This window comes from Eleginops maclovinus, chromosome 20, assembly GCF_036324505.1.
Source record: "Eleginops maclovinus isolate JMC-PN-2008 ecotype Puerto Natales chromosome 20, JC_Emac_rtc_rv5, whole genome shotgun sequence".
NCBI classification, from domain to species: Eukaryota; Metazoa; Chordata; class Actinopteri; order Perciformes; family Eleginopidae; genus Eleginops; species Eleginops maclovinus.
This window is the reverse complement of record NC_086368.1, coordinates 19989755-20011305: the sequence shown is the minus strand read 5'-3', so window position 1 is coordinate 20011305 and position 21551 is coordinate 19989755. Positions and strand designations below refer to the sequence as shown.

The following is a 21551-nucleotide window of genomic DNA, read 5'->3' as shown; positions in this document are numbered from 1 at the left end:
TAAAAAATAGATCACTTTGCATTCGGCTTGATGCAGCTCTGTTCCGCAGCGCTCCCTATTTCACCAACATGGTTTTCACAACAATAACATGAGCAGCTCTGAAGTTAGCAATGGCAGGTCAGGCTGCAGCGATGACCACAGCTCAGTGTGTCTGAAGCTGACTGTGGTAAAATTTCAGACTGTGAAGTGCTTACAGTGTTACAATCCATGAAATGCTGATATTTGAGCTGTATGGAAAACCATGTGGGTGGAATACAACGCTTGCTAAGTAGGCAGTTATGTGTGAGAAAGCAAAACAAGCGTGTAGCCTATGTGTGTTTTTACCAGCACAAAGGCTGTGTTCATTGTATCAGGATGTCCTCAGGCTGACCTCAGGTGTACTTTCCTCTCCCTGCATTGGTTTACAAACACATCCTGTTACTCTGATTTAAGCTGTAATAATTCTGGGAAAAGACGGTTACTGTGACTCTGACTTTACTGTTGTTTTTCCAGTTTTCACTTTCCAAGTACTGGCAGGATTGGCCCCAGGCTTTTTTTGTTGTGATCTGCATTGCGGAATCATGCAGCCTGTAATGCTAAGGTATACATACACAGAGTTTTAATTGGGCTGTGGGTTCAAACTGACCCTGCTTTGCCCTGCGGGGGAGATTAGTTTACTCTCATACACCCCAAAATTAATTGAGTGTGCACTAAATCACACATCGGCCTTACAGAAGGCTCTGCTGCTCCAGTGATCGGCATAAGCTCACTTACAAATTAATACACCTGTACAAAAGAGATAATTTAAAAGCAGCTCAGAAAAGAGAAAACCTAATCCAGTTGCAATGTTCTGGTACCTTTCTTTTTTTACTCTGTGATACGTGAGGAATTTGTCACGGTGCCATGTGTTCCTCTACGCTGATCAGGACTTTAAGCTTTGTTTTTGAATGATTTCAGGCTTCCGAGTCCATGGCTAATCTGCGTCTGTTAGTCTCGTAAAGTTTAATAGTATCTCTGTGCTGCAGCTCATCCTGTTAGAGGAACACCATCGTGCTCTAATTTAAACCCCACTTCTCAGCCAGCTGCTGCATTAGCATCATTGTGCGCCTTTGAGTGTTGGGAACAAAGTCTGCTCTATTTGAAAATGGACCCATCGTTATCTTAGGTAAACAATTTATACTTTATATATTATTTAATTGCAAAACAAAACACCTGAGTATGCCATGAGTTTGTCTAACTAGCATGCAGACGGTGATTTATTTGAATCTGTTCACTCTCTTTATAAGCCGCCCGAAAAGTCTTATGCATTTTCTATGATCAAATTGTTCTACTTTGTCTAGAAGCCCAATATATTCATTGAAGGGCTAATCTTTAATAGAAATAGTGTCTGAATAGAAAGTGGACTTTAACCTGTAAGTAGTGACCTTGGTCCTCATTTAGACCCCTTTAACCCCAGGATTCGCACTTGTATATTATGCAGCTTATCTCCTGTCTCATTTATGATGCCCCATGATTATCTGTGTCACATTTGCAGGCATGTGGATCAGCCTGTGTACTTACTATATATTAGTCTGGTATAGAGCAACACCAATAGGCTAAGACACTTCCTCAAGTAATCACTAGTCTGGTCTGAGGATTACTGTGATCACATTGAGCAGTTAAATGGGATCTACACAGCTTAAGACCACTCTTTCTGAAGATGAAGTACACAGTCTTAGTATTTGAAAGTAAAGGAAACTTAAGCCTAGTAATACAAAATGACCAACAAATTTAACCAGTTGAACAAGTCTTTTATTTTCTGTCTACAAAAAGTTTCATTTGTAAGTCCTTGGTGATAATGCAACCCACTTTTCGTTATGGGACAACCCTTGTACACGGATGCCGAGTGTAAATGGCACTACACGAAAAAAGATCATAGTAAGAACAGCTCTGTTCATTTTAGTTCTTGTTGGTTGTCCTCTAGAGAGCAAAGTTGTTTTGTTGTTATGAAACTAAATGTAAGATATCTAAAGACCGAACAATGCTGCAGAGAAACAGAGGGGGGAGCAAAAAGAGTCTGCTTCTAAGCTTGAGTCCCTTCAGAATTCTGCTGCGGTGGTTTGTTGTGCTGAGGTGTTGAGTTGTCCTCCTCCCTGGGAGCTTCTTCATGCAGATTGGCCCACTTTCTCCCTCTCTCTCTCTCTCTTTTTCTACTCTCCATGTCTCTGCACCAATAAGACAAATGTGGGAACGCAAGTGATGAAGAACTTGACTTGCTTGCTGAATTTGATCATCCCGGTGAGAAAAGAAATCAATGAGTAGTGAAAACATCTTTCTCACGGCTTTATTAACCCCCGTTTCTCAGCGATGATGTATACCGCAATGCTACATTCTCCATGGGGTGAGGCACAGGTAGGGTGGGGCAATTATGTTCTCACACAGACATCGTAGCTGTTCATCACTTAACCCAGGCTTGGTGTCTGCAAGCGCTTCTTGTGACAGACTGCCGCCTGGTTGAAATGGTGGCCATATTTCATTGGCCAGCCTGTCACTGCCGACTCTCTGAAGCCGTTGCCTCTGCAGGAGTCATTACACAGCGAGGCCACTTCTCCACGGTGTGCACACACACACACGCACACATTAGCAGGCGTGAGAATGAGTTATACATCAGGAGCAGCGGGTTGGGAGAGAAGGGTGAAATGGATGCAGGAAAGGGAAGCGGGGCGGGGGGGGGGGGTGATTGTAGTTGCTGCATAGGCTGATCCTGATTCAGCTTTTTTTTGCTTTCAGTGATGAAGGGATCAGAGCCAAGCACTGTAGCTCTCTGACTCACACGCTGTTCCCTGATAATGATCTAGAGCTTTTACCTTCGTATAACCTTAGCTTTCATGGCTTTATTGTACAACATATACCTGCACAGTGGTTTGCAAATCAGTGTGTTTAGGAGTGTTCTATGATGATACAGTCTAGGGCTGCAACCAATAACAATAAGTGTTTAATTAAACCTATTAACATGTTTAGTTAATTATTGAATTGTTGAGCCTAGACAGTTTCAGATAATATTTTACATTGATGTGAGATGAAGTAAGAAAATGAGCTAAAGCCCCAAATTTGAGATGACATTTTGAGATTTCCTGTCTGTACAATTTAAGCAAAAAATCTAAATTGTTACTTGTCCTGCTGATTAACTAACCGATTAACTAATAATGCTACAATTACCGTCTTCATGCTAATGGTGGCGGCAGATAATAAGAAATATAAAGTTGTGAGAAGATCAAGATTTACAAAACAAGATGTACACACTTGTACACACACAGGCTGTATATTGAATGGGATGTCTGCATGTGCCTGCCACTCCTTCCATGTTGTTCCCCATAAAGCCCCTCTCTCCCCTCCTGTGTCTGGGGATGAAGGTTGTAGCTGCAGCTGGAGACAGTGATGATGTGACCTGAAGGTGGATGCGATGATAGTATCTCATGTTATCGACTGCTGTTCTCGGTCTCACCTCTTTGTCTGATGGAACATTATTCCCCTGCTCTTTTCCCCTCAGCCTCGCTGCCTTCCACTGGCACGCAGATAAGGATCGGCAGCCATCAGCAGATACAGCCTTTAACTCTGCCCGCCCTCTCCACTCTCACTCTATCTCCATCTCTAACATTTTTTCCTACGGCCATTTTCGGCATCCCATTGATGTCTCTAGGAAGGCAGCGATAAGAGATTGCTGCATACACACCAGTCACGTACACATGTTTAGTATAATGCATCTTTTTCCCACCGGGGTTTTTGCGTGTGTGTGCTACAGTTTGCAGTGTGACGCAGGCTGATAGCACCACTATTAGGTGGCAGAGGGAGACTATTATTCACTGTTCAGCCTCATAGGGCTGATGCTTTCCCCAGGGGGGCCCTTTTACATGCATGCGCACTTGCACATAAAAGCTTCAAGGTCCCCATGAGTCATCGGTGCTGACTGGACCAAATCTGACAGACGAGTTAAAAAAATAAATAGAGGAAACGACTGAACTATTAATCTTGAACTAGGGAGTCAATACACGCTGTCAATCATTTAATGGAATTATGACAAGTGTTAACCTGCTAATAAAGGGGAGAATAAACCTGGTGATGGAACCATGCCATGACGTGTCTCCACATGAAAAAGGTCCCACGCCCAGCCATCGCTGTTTAGAGGAATTGTTTTTGATGATTCTTATAATGTTGGATGCTGAGAGAGAGAGAAAGTGTGTCCAAGATTGGGTACACACACTCACAGGCAGACCACTCGCACAGACAGACACACACTCAGCGGGTTCCCTCCCATGCTTGTGTTGTGGATTAGTCAAATCCCCCGACTGGCTGCTAAGCTGATTAAGGGGGGTGTTCTGCGCTGGTCATTTGGAAACACTGGAAAGACATCACACACACACACACACACACACACACACACACACACACACACACACACACACACACACACACACACACACACACACACACATTGGGACAGCTTAATATTGTCTCTCCTGCTGGTCTGTTTTTTTGTCTGATACCTATCCATACCTCCTCAGACAGATGGTGTAGGTCAATGTACTGTCATGGTTTTCATCCCTATGGCGCAGCATGTGTGTGTGCGGGAGAGCGCGAGTGAGATGGGAGGGAGAAAGTCGCCAATGAAGGCTATTGGAACAGACTGAGGCCCAGATGGCTGTGTCCAGCAGAGACAGGAAATAGAGTTGACACCAGGTGGATAGTACCCTTCTAGGATGAACCACACACACGGAAATGAGCCTTGAGGCCTGTCTCACATCATGCGAATTGATGAATTGTGAGATGGTGGCTAACCTCATTTAGTTCTGAAGCCATTAGTTAACACTTTTGATAATCGGTTTACTGGTAAGTAATATGAAAAGCCTAAATGCATCTTCCACCTAGTGTGAGGATTTGATGCTGTGTTCCATTATATTGGTGCAAAGTCACTCCTTTATTGTAAAGACATTTGCTTGGTTTTGTATTTATTTTAATTGATAGAGTAATCTAGGGCTGCAAATTATAGTTTTTATTATCTTGATAACTCTAGTTCATTGTTGTCTATCAACTCTTAGAGGTATTCCCCAAAACCAAAACTGAAATGTCTTCAAATTGCTTGCTTGCCCTCCAATACTTTGAGATTACTGTCACACAATTCAAAGAAAAAACAGCTAGTTCTTAGCAGAATACAGGGAATGTGAAGCATTTCTTCTTGAAAAAAGACTTGTTGTTTATCGAAACAGTTGCTGATTCATCTACTTATTGTTCCAGCTCCGGACTAAACTACAAAACAATTAATCTTAACATATTTGACAGATAAATTGAAAACAGTATTATTGGTTGCAGCCCTAATATAATTTCAATCTCATTTATCCACAGTTAGACATACCCCTTCACACACACACACACACACACACACACACACACTCGCACTCGCACTCGCACTCGCACTCGCACTCGCACTCGCACTCGCACTCGCACACACACACACACACACAATCTCTCTCTCTCTGTCAGAGCCTTTTCCAGTCTGGGTTAGTAGAGCAGGCAGGGCCTGTAAATGGGTGAGGAGCTAGTTAACTTTTGATAAGCAGCCTTTTTCATTATTCATGGAGCTCCAAACTAACCCAATCCCTAACCATGCAACCCCTCTGCAATCACAGGAGAGGAATCGGAGCATGAGATGGTTTGAAAGGGCTGCTGGTGTTGCAATCAAAGGACAGAATATTCTCATGGAGAAATATTGATCATATTAACGCCAGCAGTGAAAGTCAGGCAGCAGGATTAGCCTGAACTACTTTAACATTAGATGAAATGTTAGATGGCTCTATTGTTGTAGGTGTTTTCCACCAGTTGCTTGATGTGGGATACTGACTCCCTCCGGAGGCTTTGTGACCCCTGACCCCCGAACTCTGCTCCCAGCTCCCAGTGTGCAAGGAACCCTGACGAGAGCCCACATGGCTCATACTGTGGCCCACAGATGAATTAACACACACAACTATCATCTTCCACAAGGTATCCTCTCTTTCCTGTTGCTGTGTCTCCCCAGATGGAGATGAAGCATCTCACCAGCTAGTAAAGGGTTAATGACTTCCTGATTTGAGGAGAAGGGGAGAGGAATTCACCCCCGCTGAGTACTACCCCCTACACTAACTCCTCCACTACCCCCTGTCAGCCCTTTCTTTCTGCTTCCTCACCATAAAGGGTACAAAATGGACAAGTTAAGGTGATTTCCACACACCACTACATCACTGCCACGCTAATAACTGTCCTAATTGAGACTTCAGGAAGTCAGTGCACCAGCCAATACATATTCCAGCTCATAATCCTCCATAAAACCACACATTAGTGTTTTCACATTGGTTTCTTTATGGATTATACAAATGTGTTAATTAGTGAGATTTAGGAGGTGTCGGTTGGCGGGTTTTGTTACCCGGTTTGGAATAGCCAGGGGAAGCTGTTCCAGTAATCTAACACCAAGTGCTCCTTTCAGGAGGCCTGTTCCTTATTCTTCAAACTTTGCTCATTCATTATTAACAGGATGTTAGCGAATGCTGCTGGGAAATATTTTATGAAAGCTCAGATTTTGGACATTTATTTCAGTGAGCCCTATTTTCATAACCCATTTGTATGTTTCCTGTGTCATCAGCAGTTCAATTGGTGCAAAGAAAGTTTGTGTGTATGTGTGTCTATGTAAACTAAAAACTGAGAGGTCAGAGGCTTGCTTTCTTCCCTGGATAAAAACATCCTGCAGTATTTTGTTCTCCATCATAAAGTTGGATCCAGAAGTGAAATGTACTAATGGGGACCAATCACTTCTTCCCTGAATTATCCTGTTCTTGACTTATTTATGCTCAAACTGAGTAGTTCTTACATCTCTCTCCTCTCCTCTGACTCACTCTGCAGCTCTGCCATGGTTTGGCTTCAGCAGGGTTTTCCATGTCCTAAAGTCACTAAACTCGTTAACGTGCCTCTTTGAGACAACACTGCTTTTCCTAAAAGTTTCAAGCTCTGGGTGAGAGAGGAAATGCCTATATGAGCTTTAGTGTGTGTGTGTGTGTGTGTGTGTGTGTGTGTGTGTGTGTGTGTGTGTGTGTGTGTGTGTGTTTGTTTTCAGAGGAAAGTCCAAACCCAAGGAAAAGACATTGGCTGGAATCTTTCCATTCCTGCAATAGTTTTCCCTCCAACACTTACTGTACTGTAATTCTATCTTTTCCTCTACTCCCCTGCTCTGTGTGTGTGTGTGTGTGTGTGTGTGTGTGTGTGTGTGTGTGTGTGTGTGTGTGTGTGTGTGTGTGTGTGTGTGTGTGTGTGTGTGTGTGTGTGTGTGTGTGTGTGTGTGTGTGTGTGTGTGTGTGTGTGTGTGTGTGTGTGTGTGTGTGTGTGTGTGTGTGTGTGTGTGTGTGTGTGTGTGTGTGGAAGCAGTATTAGGCAGGCATGTCTGGAACTAATAGATTCCTCCCTGCTGAATCTTATTAGGAAATACTACCTGCAACGTGAAGCTTCAGACTACCTTCTCAATTCAACTGCATGAAAATCACGTCCCATAGCCATGCTATCGATTCTGACACACACGGACACACACAGACACACACTCACTCACACACACACACACCCCTGGCCCAGTTTCGCTGGCTCAGTCTCTTTCCCCTCTTTTCCTGCCTGGCTGTAGGTTCGGAGGTTTACATTGGTGAACTACGCAGCTGCCTGTTTTTCTTCAGGTCCTTTCATTTGAAGAAACAGACACACACACCTCAGTCCAACCCCCCATCCTGCTACTCACAGACACTCACACACACACTCACACACACACACACACACACACACACACACACACACACACACACACACACACACACACACACACACACACACACACACACACACACACACACACACTCATGCTTCCTCTAGTTGTTTTAGTACGACCCTTCCCTCCTGTGTGCTCCCTGCTGGCAATGAACTGGTCCTACTGACTTCCTGTCTCTCTGTCCTCTCTTCCTGTGAGTACAGGGATGAATGGACATATTATTCACAGTGACGCAGTGCCCCCCCCCCCCCTTTACTCACCCACTACACAGCTTTCTTTTCTTTCTCTTTTTCTTTCTGCTCCTTTCATTCTTCTGAGGACAATAGTATGAGCTCACAGTGGTACAACTCAAAACCATTACCTCCCCCTCCTCTCCCCGTTCGCTCTGTACTGCAGTATCAGCCCCCGGAGCAACAAAGACCAGGCCTTACTGCATAAACGCAGTTACGCGCACACACAGCCAAGCACAATCAGAATGGGTAATACTCCACCTCGCCGGTAGCTACAGTATATCGTCTTGGTTGGAACTAGTTAAGATTTGAGTGTGTGCGGTTTTGAGTAACAGCTGTGATCACTGATTACCTGGCACAGGTTGTAGGCAAATCAGTGCTGGCAGAGAGCCTTGTGTTTAAAGCATTATTCTCTTTTATACAACTTGAGCCTCATATCACTGGTTTTTAAATTACTATGTCCATTGTAACAGCACTGGTCTCACCGAAGTAATTCTGTAATATGGGAACACAAAACATTCAATGTTTTTGTCGTTAGTGTCATTCATCAGGTTGTTGTATTCAGCAAGGTATCATGGTTAGAATCTGCAAAAATTGAGTGGAAAATCATGGCTTAAGACGTGTTGTGTGAACTAAACAACAGAAATATGCTAAAAGATCTGTTTGTCATTGTGCTGTTGTTTGTACCTCAAGCGCCCTTCCTCCCCTACCAATTCAAGCCTTGTCTGGAACACTCATCACGTCTGCTTGTTAATCTGTTGCCATGTGTGTGTGAAAGTGTATGAACAGTATGCATGTGTGTTTGTGTCCGGTAATGGAGGAAGACAGATCTAGGGTGGGGCATTCAAGCTGGCTGGAGAGCTGCCGTCAAAACAGCTCAGAATGACAGCTTGGACTCACGGTGTCACATCTGTGTGTGTGTGTGTGTGTGTGTGTGTGTGTGTGTGTGTGTGTGTGTGTGTGTGTGTGTGTGTGTGTGTGTGTGTGTGTGTGTGTGTGTGTGTGTGTGTGTCTGTGTCTGTGTCTGTGTCTGTGTCTGTGTCTGTGTCTGTGTCTGTGTCTGTGTCTGTGTCTGTGTGTGTGTGTGTGTGTGTGTGTGTGTCAGTGCCCATAGCCCAGGGTGTTTTCAGGTATAATGAGTGCTAGCAGCAGTAAGTGTGGCTCCTGTATCTAGGCCAGATCAAAGCAGCATCCAGGGTCGCCATCAATTCAACCAAACAGGCTACAGCTGGTGGTGTGTTTGCTGCAAAACTTGAGCTATAAAAAATACGGTTGCAGGGAAGACATGACTTCATACTGTGCTTGCCCAAATATGACTGGTTGCTTTGCTTTTTGGCAGGATCTTTATTTCCATTTATAGTTGTGTTTCCTTCTGGGGATCCAGCCTCGCATTTGTATGCAGCAACATGTCTGCACACAAACAAAATGAACAGCAGGCGTTGACAGCGAGGGAAATGTTATTGTAGTGTGGTTACGCTGTCTCCATCCATCATCTCTCTCCCATTTCATCTTCCTTTTTCTGGGTCAGAGAAAACAAACTGATCAATAATGGATGATGAGGAGGGGCAGATTTTTGGAGGAATTGTTTGAGAGAGATTTCGGCCATTTCATTCTGACATGTTACCTCATAGAGAGCCAGACATATGGAGGGTGTACATTCACAAACTAAATTACATGATGCCACCCCCGCAACCTACACTGAGGGCCAAAACCATCCAACAGGTGGCTCATGTGACTAGGGTCCAATAACAGGAGGGAAAAAATTAAAGACCTTGAAAAAAAACCCATTTGAATCAACAGCGATCCATACAATACGAGTTGTTGAAATATGGCCATAAATTGTCTTACGTGACACATGTGTAAATTAATGTATTATATATGTGTCTCTACAGTGGGGAAGTAACATTAAACTAAACAAATATGCAACAGGCGGAGATTCCTGGTCTTGTTTTAAAGCTTTGTCAGCTTGATCAGTTTCTGTACATGTGAAAAATGGCAGATGTTGACTAGTAAAGTTTGCCACCCAGAGTGGAGTAACCATGGGAATTTTGGTGTACTCTGATTTTACCTTCTATACCTCGACAACTGCAAGGTTGTACATGGAAATAAAAATCCCACAGAGAGGAAGAGCCGCGTCAAAGGTTCAGCCTCGTCTCCTTTTTGCAGAGAAGTTTTGACTCGGACTGTGATGTTGGTGGGACTGGTGAACAAATTTAATGGACAATACTCAGACAGAGCCAGACAGCCCTCAGCACTACAGACAGTGGAGGAGGTGGAAGAGTAGGAGGAGGAAGGAATCAAAAAAAGAGAAAGGAAAGCATCAGTAAATTAGAATCCCAGAGATGGTTACAAGACCTGCTCTCATCTGCCTGGAAAATGTGACCGTGCTGTCTGGAGGGAGTGGGGGGCGCTCATTCCAGTTCAAATCCCACTTCTTACTGGATATGGGGATGAAGACCTTTACAGGAGGGATGAGGCCGCAAGACCCGCATCGATCTTTTTCTGAAGGCATGTCTCCCCTCTTAGCTGAGAGACGGGGAGCTTGGTACAGCAAACACTCCTCTCTTGTTTGATGATAACAGCGTCAAGATGGATAACGATTCCTTTTTAAGATCCTTCAGGGAAATCCAGTTGAACAGCCAGTATCAACAAGCCATGGGTTATGTGGAGAGCTCAGGGCTAGCTTTGGGGTGAGCCATATATTTTATAAATGGAGCATGCGGCCAGAACCACTCTTCATGCTAACGTGACTGTTCGGGGCCTTAGAGGGGTTTCAGGGCACAGTGCAAGGCCTCCGTGTTGGCATCATTTTACCATTAAACATCGGGGTCACTGATGTCATATTTCTTATCCATTTCTCCTGTAACCCTTCAAGCTGACCCCCCATTGATCACCGTATGGTTTCTTTCTCCTCGTGGATAGGAACACTTTCTTGTTCTTGTGGTGTGTTTTTTTGTGTTAATTACAAGGCCCCATTCTGGGTTTTTTTATGTTGCAGCCTTGAGAGGCGGAACACTGACTCAATTCCCATTATTGACAGCACTGTGCAATGAGGAAATTACATACATAACACACAGACACACCACGAGACGGTTACGCATGTTGTCAAAGCAAAAATCCACACCAGGTCATTAGCACACACTGTGTATTTATTTGTTACGTCTGCAAGTGTTTGTGCCATAATGCCATAAAATTCCTCTGTTGTGGCCTTTTAATCAGAAAAGAATGACTGTGAGTGGACACAGCGCTGGCTAGTGGCACAATGTTTAGGTCTGTGTTTATGAGAGAGAGGGAGGGAGAAGTGGGGAGACAGGGGGAGGAGCGGGGTGGCCACAGACACATTTAGATATCCCACTTCTCTTTGTGGTAATGAGAAACTGCTCTCTCAGCTGTTAAACACAAAGGCAGCATCAGTCGCTGTCAGCCGGGCGGATGGACGGCTGACAGTCTGCCTGCCTGTGAGTGTGTGTGGTTGAATTAGTGTGTATGTGAGAGGGGTCTATACTGCAGCGAAGACAGGATGGAAGCCAAAACCGTCCGCTTTCTCTACAGCCAGCGTTGTAAAGGTAGGACAGCTTTGACAGACAAGCCATAATACAGCTGCACAGGCTGGCGATTTAAATGTGTGTGTTTTCAAATCTTTAAAAGGATGCCTGTGCAGCCTACCTAGCATTGGCAGGCAGCTATGAGAGCATAGCATTAATCTGTCAGCTGTCAGCACTGATCCAGCTTATCACCATCAGTGTGTGTGTGTGTGTGTGTGTGTGTGTGTGTGTGTGTGTGTGTGTGTGTGTGTGTGTGTGTGTGTGTGTGTGTGTGTGTGTGTGTGTGTGTGTGTGTGTGTGTGTGTGTGTGTGTGTGTGTGTGTGTGTGTGTGTGTGTGTGTGTGTGTGTGTGTGTGTGTGTGTGTGTGTGTGTGTGTGTGTGTGTGCGCACATGTTGCTTCGTGTCCCAGTCTATAACTGCAGTGGGCAGAACTCACCAAAGGAGTTTTTTGCAGCCAGTGATTGAATATACTTAATAAGTGTGTGACTGCACTCAATTAATTTGAGGCCGGACTGAAAGAGCATCATGATGGAGGGAGGAAAATAAAATGCGATAAGCTGGGATATATGCCTCTGGAGATCTCTGTGTGGAAGAGGATATCACAAGCACACACACATGTGTGTAAATGATGATGTACACACATGCACAGCAGTCTGTCCTTTAAGCAGGGAGTGGATTTCAGCCAAGACTGCAGGCTGATGTGTCAGGACTCTGCCAGGTGTTACAGTGGAGCTGGGCTTCATCCACATCAGCTTTTAAGACTTTAAATTCTATCTTACACATTGTTATGGCACGTATCTTAGTGATATCACTGTGTTTTCAACAGTAATGTAAGCAGCTGGATCCCCAGCTGTATGGATAATTGCATGTAGTTTTCAATTTTTTTGAGAAAAGTGGCCTTTGATTTAAAAACCACTGTCTGTGTATGCTATCCTTTTTACTGCCTGAATGTGTTGATTGCGGTTGGAAAAAATAGGTTAACCAGGGCGTTTAAAACTCATCTCTGACTCTCTATCACCCCAACAGAGATCCGCGCCCAGCTGGTGGAGCAGCTCAAGTGTCTGGATCAGCAGTGTGAGCTGAGGGTGCAGCTGCTGCAGGACCTGCAGGACTTCTTCAGGAAGAAGGCCGAGATCGAGGTGGACTACAGCCGCAACCTCGAGAAGCTGGCCGAGAGGTTCCTCACCAAGACCCGCAGCACCAAGGACCATCTACTCAAGTAAGGGACACTCACACACACATAACCCCACCACACTGGGCAACAGGGTGTTTGATTGATGACTCAAGACTTAATTTCAAGAACTGTAACATCCCGTTCGAGGATTTAGCTCTCTAAAGAGTTCAAGCGCCTTTAAGGTTAGTGACTTCCTCCCTGAGAAAAGAGAAATAAAGATGGGTAACAATCTTGGAAAGTACCTAGTTGCATCGCTCACTGCTTCCCAGTTTGATGTGATACAACCCCAACTGATTCATAGCTTGAACATTTCATTAGACTGCTCCCTTCTAAACTCATTAAGTGTGTGTGTGTGTGTGTGTGTGTGTGTGTGTGTGTGTGTGTGTGTGTGTGTGTGTGTGTGTGTGTGTGTGTGTGTGTGTGTGTGTGTGTGTGCGCGCGCGCGTACATTTTTGCCAGAAATGGCCAGGTGGCGATTTTGTGCTCTGAGTATTTTGCAGTGTCTTGCTGTTTGTGTAACCTTGCCCAAACAGGGATTCTCTCCACACCTAATAAGGTCGATCTTTCTCTCTCTTTCCTTTTGGTCTCTTTCTCTCTCCAACTCTCTCTCTCTAACTCCATCAAAACACACACTCGAGCTCATCAGCTTTAGCAGCATGGTGTGTTCTTGTATAATTTATCTGCCCGTTTTTGGTGGGAGGGAGCGGTCTGTTTCGCTGTGGGGCAGGATTCACTGAACTGCCAGCTAATCATATACCTCACACACACACACACACACACACACACACACACACACACACACACACACACACACACACACACACACACACACACACACACACACACACACACACACACACATTTAATGGATATTAAGCATGGAGGCAGGGGATACTTTACATTAAGCTTATTGCATTCTGTTTTCCCTTCTGTCTTTTAGCATGTGATGTGGAAATAGCTAGTACCTCAAATACAGAGGAGAAAATACACCCGTAATCGCTACAGCTGTGTAAAACAACTGCAGTCGAATTAATACATCATTAAAGCATTACTGTGTATCTTTTTCAATCAACCCACTGCTAGCTGCACCACATGCGTAAGGATTGATTCAACAGCTGTGTATTTAAAGTGTACTCTTTAAAAAAGTGGGTTTGACCCCTAAACTCGAGTTTAATGTATAAAAAGACAAATCAAAGCATTTTATTGGGACAAAAACAACATTTATCTCACACATGTATTATTACTATTTGTCTAATGTGCACAGCGATTAAAACAAATCATTTTGGTTGTTTGTCGCTTACAAGCCTTGACGTCAATTAATCCAACAATGAACACAATTAGGAATCAGTAATTGTGCAGCAGCAACATTGCGAAGGCATAGCATTTGTTTCATTGCCTTTTCATTAAAATAAATTACCCAATATGTTTTCGAGACAACAATCGGACAAAACTTTTTTTCTTTATTTAGCATTTGATTTCGCTTTAGCAGTGTTATAGGTGTTTTTGTTTGCTCTTTGCGGTTGAGGAAGTGCTAGCAGCCTCTTCTTTCTTTCTCTGGCTTCCTGTTCACCACAACCTCCTCTACAGTCACCTTCCCCTTTTTCCCCCGCACTTATGTCGTTCTCATTTCTCATGCATCGGGGACTTTTCCAGAGACATTAATATCTCAGCTGGGGGCAAACCCACATGCATGCTCTCTCACGCAGGCACAGACTGGAAGGGATCGATAGGGCCTCTAAACGAAACCAAATTCCTACTGAGAGACACCCCCCCCCCCCCTACACACACACCCTCCAGCTCAGATCAATACTGAGACAGTTGCAGAGTGTGTGTCCCTGTGTTGCGTATTGGGGGAGGGAAATGGAGCAATATAAAAGGGATGGCAAAGGACAGAGAATTAAATATGTTGTTGATCAGGTCAGCCACTGCTGCTGCTTTATGTCCCAGCCTGTCAATATGTCATAAGGAAATAAAAAATCCATTCATTGACTGACACATGTTCAATCATAACTTTTAATTTCTCTTCTTGCACCTTCCCACTGTCCTTCTGCTTTTCTCTACATCCAACATCTGTCTATTTAACAGTCTCCATCTGCTGCTGCTCCGTCCGAGTGCCACGCTGGAATTCCAGCTATTTTCCAGTTATGTGTGTATGTGTGTCTGAACGTAGGTTTGTGTGTGCTTGAGCTGTTTCTACAGCCAAGCGTTGATGGTGCTCCAAGCAATGTGGGGTGTGAGGGTTGTGTGCTTGTGTTGATCCTGTGGAGACCCCTGGTATTCCGGCTATTTGGCCAACTGCGTACAGCATTGGTGGGGGGGGTTACACGGTTTAACCGTATTGTGTGTTCTTGTGTGTGTCTGTTTATGTGTGCATGTCTGCGTGTGTGCCCTGGGGCTGAAAGGCTGATTGGTCACATGGAGAAGCCCTCACAAGTCGCACACTGATTCAAAGCCTGTCCTTATGCTAAATATTAGGCCAGTTTCACCGTTAATACGCTTCAGCCCCATTCACACCCCCTGGCAACAGCGACATATTACTTCAATGTGAGTTTTGAGTTTTGATTCTTAAGATCAAATGTTTCTATGGCCACACGTGGACTGTTTTGCATCTGTTTTATAAATATTCTCAGTACTAATGTAGCACAGCTTTTACTCCTGCAAAGAGCTAGCAAACAAGATTTTGAAAGCCCCAAAATCAGCTAACGCTAGTTTTACAAACTAGGGCTGGGCAATATGGAGGAATCCAAATATCATAATATTTTTCACCAAATATCTACTTTATTGGGGTTGACTAATGATATTTTTCATAATAGTTTTTCACAATGACATTTTAACATTAATATTGTCGATATAAAGACTGAAGTGAGTAAATACAAATAATATACAAATTTAAAAAGTCTCATGATATCAGTATAGCCATGATATTTTACCCAACCCTTTTAAAAACTTTTCCCAGCTGTTTCTTAAAAAAACAAAAACGTTTATTTCTGTATTTCAAGTCTTTTATTTCTCATCAGTAAGTGAAACACATCTACAAAAACAGTGCTTTAAAAAACCAAACATTTGAAGAGAACAAAATCAGATAGCAGTTCTAATGGTACCAGCCGGACAAGTTATTTTATGCACCCTTTTGTCAAAAGAAATCCTTAAAGTCTTGTTCAAACAGCAAGTGTATCTACTTCCTCGACAGAGCAGTTAGTCCAAATTTTTACTTAACGGTTTGATTTGTGTCAGTTGAAGAAAAAACCCGCCGGCAGCGATGCCCTGTGTGATGCTATTCCTTTTGATCTTGACTATAAATGACCATTTAGCATTTTCCCTTCACTGTGAGTCGCTGGCAGCACCTGACCTGAGGATGGACTCTGTTCCTAAATGTGATCACGTGACCTTCAGAGGGCCGGTGACATTTTAATGTTTACCTTCTGATAGTGGGGGTTCACAGAGAGTTACAGTGGGTGATATTTTACCTTGTTGCTGCAGTGCCATTACCATGGCACTCACTGGTGGGCCGAGGGTGACATGTCACATGGAGTTGCTTGAGTAAATAGAGGAACCGGGGCCCTGTTTTTTTGGATGGAAAAAAAGGTTTTGCAACTTGTGAGGACAGACGGACAGGAAAGGACGCAGACAGCAGAGAGAAGTTGATGCAGAAATTGAGACAAACACATGTGCCACATGACTGTTGTTCAAAATTAGCATACAGTTTGAGGAGAGTTCCTTTTTGGGCTTTGTAATGTGCATTATTTCCCCTATTGTTCATGAAATCACTGTTGTTATTACCGTCATTTAACCATATGCCCAGAGACAGCCAGTACCAGCGTATCACATCACTGTCATCATCAGGCCCTGCTTTCCCACACACGCACGCACACACACACACACACACACACACACACACACACACACACACGCACACGCACACGCACACGCACACACACACACCTCACCACAGACAAAACCCCCACTCTCTATACCCCTCGGTCAAAGACTTTCTCTGTCTGTCTGACCTTATGGATGCTTGGGTCACTTGTTCTACTTTTCCTGACCCCATCTGTGTGTGCGTGTGTGATGTAAATGCCTTACAGCTTTTTGTTTTCTATGCATTAAAGCTGCTCTTAACGGCACAAATACCTTCTTTCATCCACTTACACTCACTCATAATCCATTTTACCCACTAGATCATCCATGGATCATCCATAACACATACTGTACACACACACACACACACACACACACCCCCCCCCCCACACACACACACACACAAAGAGGTTGTGTTGTTATGCAAGCTGGCTGTTGACAGGGTTGCATTTGTGTAATAACTTTATGGCCCCTTGAAGTCAAAGACAATGCAACAGTATCCAGCTATTAGACTGCTAGTGAAATCCTTCGTCTTTAAATCTGTCTCTTTTATTTTTCTTCCTTTTTCCTTTCTGTGGCAGCTGTGCTTGTGGGGGAGTCTTACCCGGTCCTGCTGAGCTTTGTACCCTGGCTGAATCCCCTGTTTGGGCTGTGTGTGTGTCTGGGCATTCTCTCCGTCTCTGTCTTTTATCCCTATGCCTGTCCCCCTCTTTAGAGTAAAGTGTGTGAAAAGTGTGCTAATGTACACAGTATTCTTGTCTCTACAAGTATGTAGAGACATCGGCCTGTGTGCACATCTATCAGTATGATGAACAGGGGAAATTAGAAGATCAGAGAGACTTAATGTTAGTCATTGATCTAAAAAAGATGCTTGGAGTTATTTGGATACATTTTATGACTTCTGTTTCTCTGTGTGCAGGAAGGAGCACAGCATCTTATCCCCTGTGAACTGCTGGAACCTGCTGCTGCTTCAGGTGAAGAGGGAGAGCCGTGACCACGCCACACTGTCCGACCTCTACCTCAACAACATCATCCCCCGCTTTGCGCAGATCAGCGAGGACTCAGGACGCCTCTTTAAGAAGGTAACACACACTCAAAAAAAAGTTGGCCCAATGTGCTGAATCCATGTCATGTTTTTGCCCTGTCCTTTTACATCTCGAGCATCTGTTTTCTGTCTTGACTGATTTATTCACTGACAGCAACTCAGCTGAACCTCAGGCCAGGAGAGTTTATGTTGTCTGTGTTTCATACAGTAGCCTCATTCTTGTCTCCTCTGATCTTTGCCTTGATAGTCTGTGAGAAAGGAGATAAGGCAGGGTGATGGTGAGAAAAAAGGAGGTTAAGAGGAAGAACAGAACCAAGAGGGACCTGAGGGAGATTGACCATGGGGAGGGGGTCTACATGAGAGGGGAAGATGGAGAACAGAAAGAGGGGAGAAAGAGATTTCTCTTGAGATCAGAGCTTACTGTGACCTTGTAGAGTAAATACCAAGGCTGAGTCTTCCCCTGGGAGACAATTGTTCACCTCCAGGCTGAACACATTAGACCAGATACACAAGCTCAGAGGGTTAAAGCCTCACACTGCAGAAATGTGTGTGTACAGTATGTGCTTTATACCCCTTATGTACTGTAGTTTCAACAGCAGGGTTTCAGAGCAAGTCTTTTGTCAAATAGGAACTCAGTTTCGTGTAAAGAATTAATTTTTCTTGTCTTCATTTTTATGCATCGTTGTTTGCGACTTTCAGATTGGTGATATTTTACAAGGTGAAGGTATTTTGGTTCATTCGCTTTTCAAAGGATCAGTGCATGGAGCTGAAAAATAAGGATAGGTGTTTCAGGCAAAAATCCAGTATAAATGAAGTGTATTTTATGATGCCCCCTTGCTTAAACATCTTAATGTATAAATGAGGGAAAATGGACGTTTAGGAAGTAAGATGCCTTTGTAAATGTATGACTATTTAAATAAATATCAAATTCAAGACCCATCTTAACATCAAACTGGGTTTAGGTTTGATATTATGGGTTAATTACAAGGTAAGGAGGACTGTAAATGGGGTGTAAGAGAAAACTGTAATCAGTTGCAGGCCTCCCAAGTTCAGCAAGATATAGACAGATAAGTATGTGTGTGTGTGTTTATGTGAGAGGCAAAGTGAAGCAGTCTGTGCCTGGAATGTGCTGATTTTCTACAGGATAGGTTGTCTTTGAACTACAGTTACAGTCTGTTGCAGGCCATGAGAAAATGCACACTCAAATCTCCACCCTCATCTAAAACACCAGAATCATTTTTTCTTGGTCGAGTCATGGGCATTGATTTCTATTTTTATTTTATGCTGCTTGTTCTTTGGCACGAAGGTTGCTTTCGTCATGTCTGGGTCATAACCAGGCTGCACTCAAACACACAGAGAATGCTCTGATGCTAATTAAGTAGATAATTAGTTCATTTATAACATTTCCAGTCAGTGGCATAAATACCAGTAGTGCCAGAGGCCATGACACGCACAGTACACACAACTCATGGAGGCGCACACCACAACCCGTGCTAGAAAAGTCATCACGTTCATCTCAGCCTGTGTGGAAAGCAGTGATACTGTTATCACAGCGGGACTGTTTACGAGACCTCATCACTGAAGGCGAGGAAGAATTAATGAGTCAAACTGTATTAACGAGTACACAGGAACAAGGACATCAGCTGCTAACAGAGCGTGGTAGCTACTAGCTTCTGCCGCCATTCTTGCCGAGACAGCCAGACAACCACAGGAAAGAGGAGAATGTCAAAGGTTGAGATCCACAGTTGATAGATAGGAGGGCTCATTGCTTTTTTACTGTCTGTGGTATGACTGTTTGTAACCTAGATCCTACCACAGCACTTTAAAGAAGTGGGCCCGACAACCTCCATTATCGTTCCTGACCTTCCTGCATTCCGTAATTTTCACAAATACTTGAATTAATATAAGTTTAGTTTTATTTTTCGCCCTAATCCTGCCTATACATTTAAAGGCACTCACATGTACTTGCCAACCATACTTTATGAGAGTTCTCTCACCTTACAACCCTTAACTTCTTTTTTACCGGCTCATCTCTCAACTCCCACTAAAGTGCCCTTCTGTGCCCTCTTCCAAGAGGAGACAGATGATCTGCATGCACTGGGGAAATCAGTTCTTGCTTTCATTCTGCATTCCTCTTCATTTTTTTCTATCTTCCCGTTCTTTATGTCCCCCTGCTCTCTTACCTGTCTGTTTTCAAGTTAAAGCAACTACAAGTAACTTTTATTTTGTGTTTATTCTTGCAGCTTTAATATTTTCCATGAACATCCTTATCTTGATAATGGAAAACTAAGTAAGATTAATAACTGTAGCTTTACAATTGTGAAACAAAGATGTGACACTACATTCTACGATGTATTTCATGAAGAAAAAAAAACCGCACAGAATTGGTTTTCAGAATAGTTTTTCTTTTAGCATTCTTTTTCTCTTTTCCTGGCCTAGCATCAGCCAACAAAGTATATTGTAAAAAATAAACCTTTCTAAGGAAAAACGTATTCTGCTTTCTTTTAATTTGCTTGGGCACTACTCAGGACTTAACTTAGCCTGCTAAAATGTCAGAAATATCAGTATTATATTCTGACTTTCACAAACAGTTCAAATGTCTGTGCAGTATTTGAATCTGTGTGTACACACATATGTTTCTATTTTTTTTTACCATTGTGTCATTGTTAAAACCAAGTGTGAATATGTACACCATATTTAGTGTTCTGATCTGTGGGTTGCCGGGAAGTCATCAGTCACTAGTGGCTACCGGCACTTATGTCTGGAGAATGGTAGTGCCTGAATTACTCCCTGTCCTCCCTGTTTTGTCTGTTTTTTTTATCTTTTGCAACTCCTTCATCCTACCCTCTGTCTTTTGGCTTCGTTGTCCTTTTGACCTCTCTGTCTCCTCCCTGCCAATGTGTAAAGATCAGTATCTTTAAATTCCTCCTGAGAGTCCACCTCCATCAAGTCCATGACTGCCTTGCTCATCTGTCTGGACTAGAGACTGCTCCATTCTCATTTAGCCAGAAAATCTAGTCTTGATTGATGATGCGGCAGTTGTTTGGCCACATGAGGGATGGATGTCATTAGTTGGCAGAGAGATGACTGTGTAGAAGTAGATATTTTATTCTGTCTTTTTCTCTCTATCCTTTCAGAGCAAAGAGGTTGGTGTACAACTGCAAGAGGACCTGATGAAAGTTCTCAATGAGCTTTACACGGTAAGAAGAAACACTGACTTTGCAATCACAATATGTATTTTGCATCTCATAATGTGCCTCAATGTGGAGAGTGTTGCAGTTGCAGTGAGGTTTAGCAGTCTTTAATTTACAGGGATGATAAGGTTATTCAAGAGCACATTTCAAAAAACAAAGGTACAATGTATAACATAAGCTTAACCTAAACTCATAGACTATACAAAAACACTGTCTGGAGATAAAAAATACAATTTGGCTACAACCTTATAAAGATTTATGGATTCTGGTTAAACCAGTGGCTGGGCCAGCGAAGAGCTGTTGTTTGTTTTGTTTACCACTTTGGTCAGGATTAAAATATCTCATATAATAGCTACCTGATGAACATTTAGGAGGATGAAGCCAAATGATGTTGAGACCCTGACTTTTTCTGTAGCCCCACCAGTAGTTCGACCAAACAATACCACACAGAAAAAAGCACGCATTTACACCTTGGTGTAAAAAATATATTTTTATTTTTTACATTTTCAGTTGGTGCCGTCATTTGGTTTATGAGCTAACACCATTCCCTGTTAGTCTCAGCTATGGTCTGTGCTTTGGGCTAATAAACAAATGTTAGCATTCACAATGGTAATTTATTTTGTACTTTAAATGAAAATCAGCTGCCCAATGGATCAGAAAAGCTACTAAATACACTAATAGAGATTGTTTAAAAAAATGTCCCCGTACTGCAAAG

The 21551-nt window shown here is 43.3% G+C and overlaps 1 protein-coding gene across 3 annotated transcripts in view; it reads left to right on the top strand.

Moving 5' to 3' along the window:
* Positions 1–21551, top strand: part of srgap2 (SLIT-ROBO Rho GTPase activating protein 2) — a 51618-nt gene that overhangs the window by 14400 nt on the left and 15667 nt on the right. For 2 of the 3 annotated variants that reach the window (XM_063910867.1, XM_063910866.1), the window contains exons 2-4: positions 12592–12784; positions 17517–17679; positions 20780–20842. In XM_063910867.1, the coding sequence (XP_063766937.1) occupies positions 12592–12784; positions 17517–17679; positions 20780–20842 (419 nt within the window). Of the gene's footprint in view, positions 1–11418; positions 11586–12591; positions 12785–17516; positions 17680–20779; positions 20843–21551 lie in introns of those variants that run through there. The other variant, XM_063910868.1, reaches the window with a different exon arrangement.